Source organism: Ceratotherium simum, chromosome X (assembly GCF_057802395.1).
Source record: "Ceratotherium simum simum isolate JZ-2026a chromosome X, ASM5780239v1, whole genome shotgun sequence".
Taxonomy (NCBI): domain Eukaryota; kingdom Metazoa; phylum Chordata; class Mammalia; order Perissodactyla; family Rhinocerotidae; genus Ceratotherium; species Ceratotherium simum.
This window is the reverse complement of record NC_141940.1, coordinates 44479910-44495740: the sequence shown is the minus strand read 5'-3', so window position 1 is coordinate 44495740 and position 15831 is coordinate 44479910. Positions and strand designations below refer to the sequence as shown.

The following is a 15831-nucleotide window of genomic DNA, read 5'->3' as shown; positions in this document are numbered from 1 at the left end:
TGGTCTCAATTTCATTTATTTCTGCTCTGATTTTTATTATTTCTCTCCTTCTGCTGACTTTGGGCTTTGTTTGTTCTTCTGTTTCTAGTTCTGTTAGGTGTAATTTAAGGTTGCCTATTTGGGCTTTTTCTTGTTTGTTAAGGTGCGCTTGTACTGCTATGAGTTTCCCTCTCTGGACCGCTTTTGCTGCATCCCATATGGTTTGATATGGCATATTATCATTTTTGTTTGTTTCCAGATAGTTTTTGATGTCTCCTTTAATTTCCTCAATGATCCATTGGTTGTTCAGTAGCATGTTGTTTAATCTCCACATTTTTGTCACTTTCCCAGTTTTTTTTTCATGGTTCATTTCCAGTTTCATAGCATTATGATCTGAAAAGATGCTTGTTATGATTTCAATCTTCTTAAATTTATTGAGGCTTGCTTTGTTTCCCAACATATGGTCTATCCTAGAGAATGTTCCATGCACGCTTGAGAAGAATGTGTAGTCAGCTGTTTTTGGATGGAGTGCTCTGTATATGTCTACTAGGTCCATCTCGTCCAGTTTTTCATTTAAGTCTACTATTTCTTTATCGACTTTTTGTCTGGATGATCTATCCATTGATGTAAGCGGGGCCTTTTTGTTTTAATGATGGTTTCCTTCACTGTGCAGAAGCTTTTTAGTTTGATGTAGTCCCATTTGTTTATTTTTGCTTTTGTTTATCTTGCCTTTGGAGTCAGATCCAAGAAAATAACGCCAAGACCAAAGTCAAGGAGCTTACTGCCTATGTTTTCTCCTAGGAGTTTTATGGTTTCAGGTCTTACATTCAATCCATTTAATCCATTTTGAGTTAATTTTTGTGTATGGTGTAAAATAGTGGTCAAATTTCATTCTTTTGCATGTGGCTGTCCAGTTTTCCCAACACCATTTGTTTATTTATTATTATTATTTTTTAATTTTTAATTAATTTTTTTATTTCAGTAACATTGGTTTGTTACATTGTATATATATATATATTTTTTTTTTTCCAGCACCATTTATGGAAGAGATTGTCCTTTCTCTATTGTATGTTCTTGGCTCCTTCGTCAAAAATTAATTATCCATATTTGTGTGGGTTTAGTTTTGGACTCTCAGTTCTATTCCATTAATCTGTGTGTCTGTTATTATGCCAATATCATACTGTTTGATTACTATAGCTTTGTAGTATAGTTGAAATCAGAGAATGTGACACCTCCAGCTTTGTTCTTCTTAAGATTGCTTTGACTATTCGGAATCTTTTGTGGTTCCATAAAAATTTTAGAATTATTTGTTCTAGTTCTGTGAAAAATGCCCTTGGAATTTTGATAGGGATTGCACTGAAACTGTAGATTGCTTTGGGTAGTATGGACATTTTAACAATATTAGTTCTTCCAATCCATGAGCACAGAATATCTTTCTGTTTATTTTGTCTTCAATTTCTTTCTTCAGCGTCTCATAGTTTTCAGTGTACAGGTCTTTCACCTCCTTGGTTAAATTTATTCCTAGGTATTGTATTCTCCTTGATGCAGTTGTAAATGGGATTGTTTTCTCTTTTTTTGTGTGTGAGGAAGATCAGCCCTGAGCTAACATCCGTGCCAATCCTCCTCTTTTTGCTGAGGAAGACCGGCTCTGAGCTAACATCTATTGCCCATCCTTCTCCTTTTTTTCCCTTTTTCTCCCCAAAGCCCCAGTAGATAGTTGTATGTCATCGTTGCACATCCTTCTAGGTGCTGTATGTGGGACGTGGCCTCAGCATGGCCGGAGAAGCAGTGCGTCAGTGCGCGCCCGGGATCTGAACCCGGCACCAGTAGTGCAGCACGTGCACTTAACCGCTAAGCCACAGGACCGGCCCTATAACAGCCTGTTTTAAGTTGATAGCAACTTAAATTAGACCACATTCCATAACTTTACATCCCCCCCATGTTTTATATTTTTGATGTCACATTTTACATGTTTTTATTTTATGCATCCCTTAACTAATTATTGTAGTTTTATTTAATTTTACTACTTTTGTCTTTTAACTTTCATACTTGCTTTATAAGTGATTGATCCACTACCTTTACTATTTATTTACCTTTTCCAGTGAGATTTTTTTTACTTTTGTATGTTTTCTTGTTATTGTTTAGTGCCATTTCTTTTCAGTTTAGAGAAGTTCCTTAAACGTTTCTTGTAAGGCTGGTTTAGTGGTGATGAACTCTTTTAGCTTTTGCTTGTCTGGAAAACTCTTAATCTCTCCTTCAACTGTGAATGATAGCTTTGCCAGGTAGAGAATTCTTTGTTCGCAGTTTTTTCCTTTCAGCACTTTGAATATGTTGTGCCACTCTCTTCTGGCTTGCAAAATTTCTGCTGAAAAATCTGCTGATAGCCCTATGGACTTTCCCTTGTACATAATAAGTTGTTTTTCTTTTGCTGCTTTTAAGATTCTCTCTTTATCTTTAACTTTTACCATTTTAATTATAGTTATGCGCCGCATAACGACATTTCGGTCAATGATGGACTGCATATATAGTCGTGGTCCCATAAGATTAATACCATATAGCCTAGGTGTGTAGTAGGCTATATCATTTAGGTTTGTGTACGTGCACTCTAGAAAGTTCACAAAATGACAAAATTGCCTAATGATGCATTTCTCAGAATAAATCCACATCGTTAAGCTACTTATGACCATATAAAGTGTCTTGGTGTGGATCTCATTGGATTCATCTTATTTGGAAGGCTCTTGGCTTTCTGGACCTGTATGTCTGTTTCCTTCTCTAGATTAGGGTTGTTTTCAGCCATTATTTCTTCAAATAAGTTTTCTGGCCCTTTTCCTCTATCTTCTCTTTCTGGGACCCCTATAATGTGAATGTTATTCTGTTTGATGTTATCCCAAAGGTCCCTTAAGTTGTCTTCATGTTTTAAAATTCTTTTTTCTTTTTGCTGCTCTGTCTGTGTGAGTTCTGTTGCCTTGTCTTCCAGCTCGCTGATCTGATCTTCAGCTTCATCCAGTCTACTGTTGAACGCCTCTAGTGTATTATTCAGTTCAGTTTATTGTATTCTTCAGCTCTGTAACTTCTGTTTGGAACTTTCTTTTTTTTTTTGAGGAAGACTGGCCCTGAGCTAACATCTGTTGCCAATCTTCTTCTTTTTTCTTTTTTTCTCCCCAAAGCCGCAGTACATCATTGTATATCCTAGTTGTAGGTGGAACTTTCTTATAGTTTCTATTTCTTTGTTGAAGATCTCACTGTGTTCATCCATTCTTCTCTTGAGTTTGGTAAGCATCTTTATGAGCATTACTTTGAACTCTTTATCAGGTTGATTGCTTTCCTCTGTTTCATTCATATCTTTTTCTGATGTTTTGTCTTCTTTTTTTGTTTAGAACATATTTCTCTGTCTCCTCATTTTGCCTGACTCTCTGTGTTATTTTCTATGTATTAGGCAAATCAACTACCTTTTCCAGTCTTGAAGGAGCAGCCTTGTGTAGGAGATGTCACATGAGGCCCGGAAGCACAATCCCCCCTGACCACCAGAGCTAGGTGCTCAAGGGACATCCCCTGTGTGGGCTGTGTGTGCCTGTTGGCTCTAGTGGGGTCATGCCAGCAGCATGTGGGGGCAGGGTTGCTCGCCCACCATGACTGTTGGTGTCACGTGGGAGCAGCTCAGGGCTGGGGGTGCAGGGCTGGTTACCTGCCGCATATGTTGATGCCATGCATGAGCAGTGCAGGACTGGGGGTGGGGGCAGGGCTACTCACTTGCTGCTGTTAGCAGGTTTGAGTGAGTGCAAAAATGGTGCCTGCCAGCACCGGCACCATAAAGGTCAAGGGAGCCCATAAAAATGGTGTCCGCCAGCATTCCATCGCTGGAGAGAGTCCCAGCAGACTTCTGCCCATCTGGCAGACACTTTAAGATTAGCAAGTGAATCTCCTTCACATATGGTCTAGGCTCTTTTCAAATTGGTGCTTTTTGCACTGGGTCCCAGAGTGATTGGGTCTGCACCCAAGTCCTTTTTTTTTTTTTTTTTGTGAGGAAGATCAGCCCTGAGCTAACATCTGTGCTAATCCTCCTCTTTTTTTGCTGAGGAAGACCGGCTCTGAGCTAACATATATTGCCAATCCTCCTCCTTTTTTTTTTTTCCCCAAAGTCCCAGCAGATAGTTGTATGTCATAGTTGCACATCCTTCTAGTTGCTGTATGTGGGACGCGGCCTTAGCATGGCGGGAGAAGCGGTGCTTCGGTGTGCGCCTGGGATCCAAACCCGGGCCACCAGTAGCAGAGTGCACGCACTTAACCGCTAAGCCACGGGGCCGGCCCTGCACCCGAGTCCTTTACGAGAGAGATATTCATTCTCTACAGCCCTATGTTTCTCCTGAATATAAGTCCCATTGATTTTCAAAGCCAGACATTCTGGGGTTTTGTCTGTTTGATACAGCACCCAAGGGTTAGGGTGCCTGGTGTAGCATATAAGCCCCTTCCTCCTCACGGAGAAGCTCTGTTTGTTTCTTTTTGAGATCCCTCCTTACTGTGGGTCGCTGGGCTAGGTGGTGGGGTTTTTGGTGAGAGTGCCTCTCTGCCTCTCTTACCTGTCTCTGGGCCCTTTCGTCCTTTGTTGTGGAGGAGGTGTTCAGCTAGTTCTCAGGTTCTTCTCAGAGAGATTTGTTCCATATGTAGCTGTATATTTGTTGTGTCTGTGGGAGGAGGTGAGTTCAGGAACTTCCTACGCTGCCATCTTGAACTTCCCTCCCAGTTTGCTATTAGTTTTGCCTTTCAGACTTTGAATTGGATTGTTCATTGGAATCAGTTGCAGGTCTTCATTTTTACTATTCTCTTCATAAAACCGATCAGGTAAGATTATAAAATGGGTCTTTCTTGTTTTTAAACCATCTTATGAGCCAGAAGTTTCTATGTGCATATGCTGAAAATGGTTGGTTATCACATATCTTTACAAATAAAATGTGTAGACTCTTGTCACCAAATACATGGGAGCCATTTTTAGTATTTCTCTTCAGAAGCGTAGATCATAGTTTAAATAATGTTGCTGGAAGGCACCTTAAGAGATAACTTGGTCTACTATATCGCTTTTAGGTTCAGTTATCTATGACAAGTCCCTTTTGATACTGTCTCCATTCCAGTGTCCATGACCTTAACATTTGGAATGGGGAGGGGGAGAGGTTTTTATAAAGAAATAATGTCTAGTCAGTATTCTTTTTACTTGAGAAGAACTTTTTAACCTACTCTCATCCAAATTCAGACTTGGAAGGTATTTAAACCCTGAACATCCTAATTTTAAAAGTGAAGAAACTGAGGCCACAGTAATTAAAGAGACTTGCTTAATGTCAGAACTAGAACCGGGGAACTCAGTCTCCTAACTCCCCTTGTTTATAGTGCACCACACTGCTACCGGATTTTCTACTTCTGGGTTTTTTTTTTTTTTTTAAATTAAGACAACTATCAAAACTGGATGCTTTATATACTATTTCCTGGCCCTTGCATGTTGGGTTCCTTTATGTATACACTAGTATCATGTTTGCAGGTGTGTGTGTGTTTTTTTTTTTTTTTTTTTTTTAAATATTTTATTTATTTATTTTCCCCCCCCAAAGCCCCAGTAGATAGTTGTATGTCATAGCTGCACATCCTTCCAGTTGCTGTATATGGGACGCGGCCCCAGCATAGCCGGAGAAGTGGTGCGCGCCCGGGATCCGAACCCGGGCTGCCAGCAGCGGAGCGCATGCACTTAACCGCTAAGCCACGGGGCCGGCCCAGGTGTGTGTGTTTTAAAGCAACAATATGTTACTAGCCAAATTCAGTATATGACTCCCGGATATTTTAGTTCTATACTTTTACCTGATTAGTTCTCTGTGTTTTTCTAGAAAGTTAAATTTGACCTAATAAAATTGGCTTTTCTTCTTGTAAGTGGTTTCAGATTGTTTGGTTCTAATATCTTTCCAGGAAACTGTGTTTAACTGATCAGTGTCTATCGAGAACAATTCTATCTCTCCCTTCTTCCCTTAAAACATATATAGATGGACCGGCCCCGTGGCTTAGCGGTTAAGTGCCCACGCTCCGCTACTGGCGGCCTGGGGTTCGCATCCCAGGCGCGCCCCGACACACCGCTTCTCTGGCCATGCTGAGGCCACGTCCCTCGTACAGCAACTAGAAGGATGTGCAGCTATGACATACAACTATCTACTGGGGCTTTGGGGGAAAAATAAATAAATAAAATTGTTAAAAAAAACATGTATAGAATGTACAGGTGTTTCCTATTTTGGAATTTCTCTTTTCTTTTTTGGTATCTCAGAAATTAATGGTTAGAAGGTTTTCATGATGTTTGCCAGGTCTTGTGGCAAATGCATGCCTCTTTCAAAATGCATGCCTCAGACTTGGAAACTTGTATGTACAATTGTTAAAATAATCTCTAGCTTTCTAGTCTAACTTCATTTTTTGGCCAAGCTGGAATTTGGTGATGTCAAATGTAGCCTCCTAAATTTCTTTTCTCCCTTTTGGTTGTTTCTGTGATAGCCCCCATCACTACTAGATCTTTACATGTAGCTCTTTTGCTAAGTGGAAATGCATATTCAGGGGCAGGTGTGCTAGAAATGTCATCCTAATTAGGGGCAAAGGGACTCTTTTAAAAATTAATTAAAATTCACTGGAGGGGCTGGCCCCATGGCTTAGGGATTAAGTGCGCGCGCTCTGCTACTGGCGGCCTGGGTTCGGATCCTGGGCGCGCACCGACACACCGCTTCTCCGGCCATGCTGAGGTGGCATCCCACATAGAGCAACTAGAAGGATGTGCAACTATGACATACAACTATCTGCTGGGGCTTTGGGGAAAAAAAGGGGGAGGATTGGCAATAGATGTTAGCTCAGAGCCGGTCTTCCTCAGCAAAAAGAGGAGGATTGGCATGGATGTTAGCTCAGGGCTGACCTTCCTCGAAAAAAAATAAAATTAAAAAAAAAATTCACTGGAAAGTAAGAATAGAGTCTGTATTGAATTCCCCCTTTGAATTTGGTATATGTGTAAAGTGTTAGTGGTCAGACTATTTTAAATTTTAGAAGGGTTAGGGGATGGGAGTGGGGGAGGAAAGAGAAATAAATAAAACAAGAAACTACAAGGGTAGAAAGCAGAGATTTTTATTCTTGTGATTCATTACTGTCGTCACTACTTTCTTCTCCACAGAATGATGGGGGTAGAAATTGATGAGATACATTGTTGCAGTTATGTACAATGAATAATTCTAGAGATCTAATGTACAGCATGGTGACTATAGTTAATAATACTGTATTGAATACTGGAAATTTGCTGAGAGAGTAGATTTCAGGTGCTTTGACCACACAAAAAAATGGTAACTGTGTGAGGAGATAATATGGTAATTAGCTTGACTGTAGTAATCATTTCACTGTTTAGATATATCATCATGTTGTACATCTCAAACATATACAATTTTTATTTTAAAAAAATGAAGAGACGTCTTCAACCTCTTGAAAAAAGATATATAAGAAGTTTCTGAGGGCCGGCCCGGTGGCTTAGCGGTTAAGTGCGTGCGCTCCGCTGCTGGCGGCCCGGGTTTGGATCCCGGGCGCGCACGGACGCACCGCTTCTCCGGCCATGCTGAGGCCGCATCCCACATACAGCAACTAGAAGGACGAGCAACTATGACATGACAACTATCTACTGGGGCTTTGGGGAAAAAAGATAAATAAATAAATAAATATTAAAAAAAAAGTATAAAAAAAAAAAGTTTCTGAGAATGCTACTTGCAGGCGAAGTTAAGAACATTGTTATTTCAGTGAATGGATGTGATCACCATACTATAATGCATATAAAACAGTGTTTAGACATGTATAAGATGTTTCTAAGACTGGTACTTGCCAGAGAAGTTGAGAACAGTGTTATAGTGGATGGATGTGATCACCACACTGTCACACATGTAAATAAAACAGGGGTTCAAGTCATGTGTATCCAAGATGTTTTTGAGAATTCTACTTGCATGAGAAGTTGAGAACAGTGTTTTTTCAGTGAACAGTTGTGATGACCACACTATGATGCAAATAAAACGATGTTTAAATATAAAAAAGAAATTCATGAGATATACATTTAATTCTTGAAGGCTTAATAAGCAGAAGTTGATATAAGATGTATGTAGAGCTATTTGCAACTTCAGTTCTTTTACCAGATGGGAGAATACCATGGAAGCCAGAGAGTGTGATGGAAAGATTGGACCAGTACAGAATGATATTACTGCCAGCTAATTCCAAGCATAACTGTTCCATTCTACTATCCTCTCCACATTTTTGGGGGGGATGGAGAATACAAATATATTTATTTATTGTTAAATGTAGCAGCTCATGAAAAATGTCTGTCAGTAGCTTTAGATAAATCAGAATCTGTTGTGCCATTTAAAAATGATAACAGGGCCGGCCCCGTGGCTTAGCGGTTAAGTGCGCGTGCTCCGCTGCTGGCGGCCCGGGTTCGGGTCCTGGGCGCGCACCGACGCACCGCTTTTCTGGCCATGCTGAGGCCGCGTCCCGCATACAGCAACTAGAAGGATGTGCAACTATGACATACAACTATCTACTGGGGCTTTGGGGGAAAAAAAGGAGGAGGATTGGCAATAGATGTTAGCTCAGAGCCGGTCTTCCTCAGCAAAAAGAGGAGGATTAGTATGGATGTTAGCTCAGGGCTGATCTTGCTCACAAAAAATAAATAAATAAATAAAAATGATAACAAAATAAAAAAATAATCCTTGAAATTTTTCTGTGAGTAAAAGACCTTTTTTTGAGGTATAATTCACGTGCCATAAAATTCACCCTTTTGAAGTATACAATTCAGGTTTTGGGTTTTTTTTAGCATATTCACAGAATTATGCAACCATCACCACTATCTAATTCCCAAACATTTTCATCACCCCAAAAAGAAGCCCTGTACTCATCCTTCCTTTTAAATAGAAATATTAGAGCCAAAAATTTGCTTTATAATTTGTATTGAAGTTAATTACATTTTTGTTTTGAAATATGTTTTGTAGTGATGATAAGACATCGACTATTACTCACTGTTATTTTTTATTGCCTTCAATGTAAAGTGAGATTTTTAGGACCAAGAGCGAAAAATAGTAAGGGAACAATCAAGATACTAAAATGTAGTTTAATTTAGAGTTTGTCTGCTTTCCAGGGAGTGCTGTAAGCACTCGGATATTGAAGTGCATGATTCCAGCAACTCTAATATCAGAAGATTCTGTAGTTAAGGCGGTCTCCTGGCTTTGTGTTGGCAAGTGTTCTGGTAGCACCAAGGTAATCTTTTTAAACACTTTGATTATAAGTCCTTCAGAGCCACTTAAGGGCTGGCAAGGAAGAGCCACTTATGGAGTAATGGCAGTGGCCTTTTGTGCAAAGCCTGTAGTTTTAGAGCAATATAGCTTGATGCAAGGACTCTGTTCAAACAGAAATTTTTACTGAGAAATAAAATCTATTATCCTATTTTGTGCTAGAGGCTTCTAAAACAGCCCTGACGGGGGAATTAAGCTCTTCTCTGCCAGTTGTATTTCTCTAAAGATAAGCTTTTTGTCTCTCAATAGGTACTTTTTTATCGTTGGCTGGTTGCAATGTTTGACTTCATTGATCACAAGGACAAAATTAACTTGCTCTATGGCTTCTTTTTTGCTTCATTGCAAGATGATGCGCTGGTAAGTAAAAATTGGACTGTATCATGCATCGATCAAATGGTACGTGCTTGTATATTGACGCACTGTATGTGCCTCAAAGTGCCACACAGTGTGTTTCTCCTTACTTATTTTAAAATATATCAAGCATAGAAAAGTTTAAAGAATATCATAACAAACAGCCTTGTGTCTATCTCTCAGTTTAACAAATATGAAATTTTACCATATTTGCTTTATATCTTTTAAGGAAATAAAATGTTACAGATAGAATTGACTCCACATTGGAGTCTCTTTGCTGATCTAGAGTGGTGATTGCCATCTTTTCCCTTTTAAACCACTTCAGCAGGGTCCTTTGGGTCACTTATTCTACATTTTCTTGATTAACACTGCAAAAACCTCATCAGAATTAACGAGGAGAAGATTGCTTTTCTTGAGATGCCAGTGGACTGATTTTGATTAAATAGCATAATTATTCCCATTGAAAACATTAATAACTCTAAGAAATCACTCTGTCCACCTGGAAGATTTTCAAGGACCATCAGTAGTTCTCAGACCATGTGAACCATTCACCTAACCAAATTCCTCTTGCCTTTGGGAATGGAATTCATTCACTGATTTCATTTTTAAAAACTGATGTTTCCACTGTTCGTTGCGTTGTACTAGGCACTGTAGAAGATTTAAAGTTTAGCCGAGAGTTTCTGTATTCCAGGGATTTATAATCTAGTTGGGGGATTAAGGAAAGCACATAAAGTTAAATAACAATTCAAGAGTTAAATTATCAAAGACATTATATGATAATGTGAGGATAATAATTGCTGTGAGATTTCCAGGAAGGAAGAGAGCACTGTAAACCAGAGTGATTAGAAAAAGCATCATAAAGTATGTGGACATTGAGCTGGGTCTTGAAGGTTGAATAGGATTTGAGATTTGGTAAAAGGAAAGGATGTTTGATATGACAGGAATACTTCAAGCAAAGTTGCAAGATGTGTAAATTGTGTTTCAGGAGACTTTAAATAGATCAGACTGACTTAATTACAGGTAGTGTCACGCGGTGGTGGGTGGTGAGGCTGAAAAAGTTGGATGAGGAAAGATCGTAGAGATCTTTGAATATGATGCTAAGGAATTTGAACTTGATCTTCTATCTGGTTGGGAGATCACTGAAAAACTTTGGGCAGAACATGTTGAAAGCAGCATTGTAGGAAGTTGTATCTAGTAGTGCCAAACACTATGAATTAGGGGAGAGGCTAGAGTAAGGAAGACTAGTTAGCAGACTAACAGGATAATGCAGGTATAACATGATGAAGGCCTAGACTAGCAATTCTCAAGTATAGTCTGTGGACGGACCCCTGAGGCTCCCTGAGACCTTTTCAGGAGGTCTGAGAGGTTAAAATTATTTTCATAGCAATATCAAGATGTTATCCGCTATTTTTACTGTGTTGGCATTTGCACTGATGGTGCTAAAGTGATGGTGGATAAAACTGGTGCCTTAGCACGAATCAGGACAGTAGGACCAAACTGTATTAGTGGTCATTGTATTCGTCACTGCAGTAAAAAACAGAAGTGCCAGTTTCACTTAAGAATGTCCCAAATGAAGCAGTAAAAGTTAATTCATTCATTTTATTAAATTTCGACCTTTGAGAATCTTTAATATTCTGTGTGATGAAATGGGAAGTACACATAAGGTCCTCCTGCATCCTAAAGTACAGTACTTGTCCTGAGGAAGAGCACTTGTATGATTGAGTTGCGAGCTAAACTAGCTGCTTTTTTCATGGAATTCTATTATTACTTGAAAGAATGACTGACATATAAACTATGGTTGTTCAGACTTGGGTATTTGGCAGATGTTTTCTTGAAAATAAACAAAGTGAGCTTGTCATTTCAAAGAAAACAACTGGCAATATTTGTTGCCAATGATAAAATTTGAGCTTTCAAGCGAAAATTACAAGTTTGGAAAATTTGTATCTGCCACTGTGACAGCTTCTCAATACTTAAAGACTTTTCTAATGAGATTGGTGGCAATATTAATGAATGTGATTTTTAGATATTGTGTAATGAAATGTGTCAATATTTGGAAGCTCGGTATAACTCAGTGAACCAGTATTTTCCAGATGACCAAGTATGATGTCATAAAATTATGCATGGGTAAAAGATCCATTCAAAGTGCAGCTATATCAATGAATTTTAATGGAATACGGTACAAAGAGTTTATTGATAAAAGTTTCAGATTCCACATTGCAGCTAACCCTTAAGAGACTACCACTTAGCAAGTTTTGGTATAGTATCAAAGACTCATATCCACAATTTTCTGAAAAGGATATTAATTTTTTATCTCTTTTCCAACTACGTATCTGTGTGAGACTGGATTTTCTTCATGTCCTTTAATCAAAACATCTCTTGGGCCGGCCCCGTGGCTTAGCAGTTAGGTGCACGCGCTCCACTACTGGCAGCCTGGGTTTGGATCCCGGGTGCACACCGACGCACCGCTTCTCCGGCCATGCTGAGGCCGCGTCCCACATACAGCAACTAGAAGGGTGTGCAACTATGACATACAACTATCTACTGGGGCTTTGGGGGAAAGAAAAGGAGGAGGATTGGCAATAGATGTTAGCTCAGAGCCGGTCTTCCTCAGCAAAAAGAGGAGGATTAGCATGGATGTTAGCTCAGGGCTGATCTTCCTCACAAAAATAAATAAATAAATAAAACTGTTAAAAAAAACCCCATCTCTTAACAGATTTAATGCAAAAGCAGAGAATCTATCGTCTATTAAGTCAAACATTAAAGAGATTCGTAAAAATGTAAAGCTATGTCACTCTAGTCATTTTTTTTTTGTTTGGCAGATATAAGTGTTTTTCATAAAATATGTCATTTATATTAGCGTAGTGTTAAAATTTCTCAGTTTTAATTTCCAATACGGTGAATATCAATAGGTATAATCCAGATAAACAAAAGCTCTTTGGGGTCGGTCCTCTAAGTTTTAAGAATGTAAAGGATCCTGAGACCAAAAAGTTTGAGAACCACTGTCCTAGACTAAGGGGGTGACAATGAGAATGAAAATTTGAAAGGACACATTTTAGGGGAAATTTTAAAGGAAGAATTGACATGGTCTGGTACCTAAATTGAATTAAGGGAAGAGTCAGGAGATGAAAATCTGAGTTTGTAAGTCAGCATGACTTGGAATGATGGTACCTTTGACAATAAAACGAAATTTGTGAGAAGGAGTTGGTTTTGGAAGGAATATAATATATTTGGATTTAGATGTACAGAGTTTGAGGTTACAAGACATCCTGTAGAAATTCACTCAAGGAACATTTATTAACTACATACTGTGCCAGGGATTTAACTGGTATTAGAAATACAAGTATGAATAAGACATAGTTAATTTATGTGAAGCTTATATGCTAGGCACTAGGTGTTTTTTGTTTTTTTTTTTAAAGATTTTATTTATTTATTTTTTTCCCCCCAAAGCCCCAGTAGATAGTTGTATGTCATAGCTGCACATCCTTCTACTTGCTGTATGTGGGACGCGGCCTCAGCATGGCCAGAGAAGTGGTGCGTCAGCACGCGCCCGGGATCCGAACCCGGGTCGCCAGCAGCAGAGCATGCACATTTAACCGCTAAGCCACGGGGCCGGCCCACTAGGTGTTTTGTATACATAGTATTTCATCAACTCTAAGATGCCATTAGTTGTAAGATAAATCATTATCTTATGAACCATTACAAAAGAATGCTGCCGTTAAAACTGTCACATGACATCGATTGTAGGATTAGTCCTGTTTTCAGAGATGTTAAAATGTAAAAAAAGAAATGTTAGACTATGTAAAGTATTTGTTTTCCGATCCTGGGGGTCTGGAAGTTCTTTTTAATCTTACATCAGTGTTCTAAAAATGACATTTATTGAACACCTACTATTTTCTATACTTTGCTCTCCAATACGGTAGCCACTAACCTCATGTGACTAGTGAGCACTAGAAATGTGGCTAGGCCAAAGTGAAATGTGCTGTAAGTGTAAAATACGCACCAGATAAAATGTGGTTTTAACCCGTTTAAACCTCTTTTTTTTTTTTTTTTTGTGAGGAAGATCAGCCGTGAGCTAACATCCATGCTAATCCTCCTCTTTTTTTTTTTGCTGAGGAAGACCGGCTCTCAGCTAACATCTACTGCCACTCCTCCTCCTTTTTTTCCCCAAAGCCCCAGTAGATAGTCGTGTGTCATAGTTGCACATCCTTCTAGTTGCTGTATGTGGGACATGGCCTCAGCATGGCCGGAGAAGTGGTGTGTCGGTGCACACCCAGGTTCCGAACCTGGGCCACCAGTAGTGGGGCGCGCGCACTTAACCGCTAAGCTGTGGGGCCGGCCCCGTTTAAACCTCTTGCAACCTTATGAGGTATACGCTTTTATCACCATTTTAGAGATGAGGAATCTGAGGCACAGAGAAGTCAGATAATTACTCAAGGTCACATGACTAGAGCCAGGATTTATAGAAAATTATATCATTCCCATTTTAGGGATGAGACAACTGAGGCATGGAGAATTTAAGTAACTTTGCTAAAGTAAGCTACCTAATAAGAGGCCAAGCCTTGAGGATCTCTCAATGCGTAGTAGGGGAAAAGATAAGTACAGTGTGATAAATCCTGTGATGATATCCACAGGGCTCTATGGGGGTGTAGAGGAGAGGCATCAAAATAAGGTATATTATTTTGAGATCAGGGTTAAAGTTATAGGAATTTGTTTTTAACAGGAAGATACCTCTCCTGGCAATAAGCAAAAAGGATGAGTGTTGATGCTAATAAATTTGTGGCTTAGTAAGGGACGCAATTGTGGGAATTCCTGCCCAGTGGTCTTGGTGATTTTTTTTTTCAATTTTTCACTTAAGTAGGAGGCAAGGTCTTCTCCTGAGAATGAGGAGGGAAAGATAGAATATTATGTTTGAGGAGAGAGTGTAAATTTTTTTTTAAACCATTTTATTTATTGATTTATTTTTTTGTGAGGAAGATCAGCCCTGAGCTACTGCTAATCCTCCTCTCTTTGCTGAGGAAGACCGGCTCTGAGCTAACATCTATTGCCAATCCTCCTCCTTTTTTTAGTCCCCAAAGCCCCAGTAGATAGTTGTATGTCATAGTTGCACATCCTTCTAGTTGCTGTATGTGGGACGCGGCCTCAGCATAGCTGGAGAAGTGGTGTGTCGGTGCACGCCTGGGATCCGAACCCAGGCAGCCAGTAACAGAGCGTGCACACTTAACTGCTAAGCCACGGGGCCGGCCCCGAGAGTGTAAATTTTGAAATAGCTCCTGATGGAAATGGGAATAGGAGCTGATTAGAAACACAGAAGTTTTGAAGGCCCAGATGAGGTTAGAGAGCATGAATTTGTGATGTTACTAATATGCAAGGGTGGGTGATTTCTCCAGGGTCAGACAAGGAGGCAAGGGAGTGATTGAGCTGATGGACCAGGAGGTCTAGAGAGTAAAGAGAAGAAGGTGAAGACAGAAGAGGGCAGGTTGAGCACGTGCAGCGGAGGTTCAGTATGCCCTGGTGATGTTTAAGATGTGTAATGGGATTAAAACCTGGAATGATAGGAAGTTGTAGCATTGGAGTTTAAGATTTCAGGAGGGGGATGGTTCAATGTGATGACGAGGTTCAGAGGGACCATGGGGTGAGTTGCTGAAGAAGAGTGAGGGAATGAAGGTTATTGGAATTGAAATTTTCTATATTCTTATGCATTTCTTGTCATCACTGCTCATCTATCAATTACTGAGTGAGGTTTGTTGAAAATCTCTGACTATGAAGGCAGATTTGTCAGTTTTTCCTTAGAGTTCTGTCAATTTTTGCTTCATATATTTTGAGTCTAATAGTCTAATATTAGGTGTATACACAATTATAGTTTTCATATCATTCTGGTGAATCAAACCTTTTATCATGGAGTCACCCATTGTTGTTAGAAATGCTTTTTGTTTTAATCTATTTTGTCTAATATTGACATTGCTACCCTGGCTTTATTTTGGCTTGGTATATTTGGTATATTTTCATCTTTTGCTTTTTATTAAATCTATTTTGCCCTCATGTCTTAGATGCCTCTTTTAAATAGCATGTAGCTAGATTTTATTTTTAGATCCTGGTTGATGATTTTTTGTTTTTTACCTGGGGAATTAGTTTACCTTTGTAGTAATTATTGATATAGTAGAAATAAATTCAAATTTCTTTT

At 39.3% G+C, this 15831-nt stretch overlaps 1 protein-coding gene across 1 annotated transcript in view; it reads left to right on the top strand.

Moving 5' to 3' along the window:
• Window positions 1-15831, top strand: part of CENPI (centromere protein I) — a 68702-nt gene that overhangs the window by 7037 nt on the left and 45834 nt on the right. Inside the window, exons 5-6 of the mRNA XM_087426812.1 lie at window positions 9146-9264; window positions 9549-9656. Coding sequence (XP_087282938.1) covers window positions 9146-9264; window positions 9549-9656 — 227 coding nt within the window. The remainder of the gene's footprint in view (window positions 1-9145; window positions 9265-9548; window positions 9657-15831) is intronic.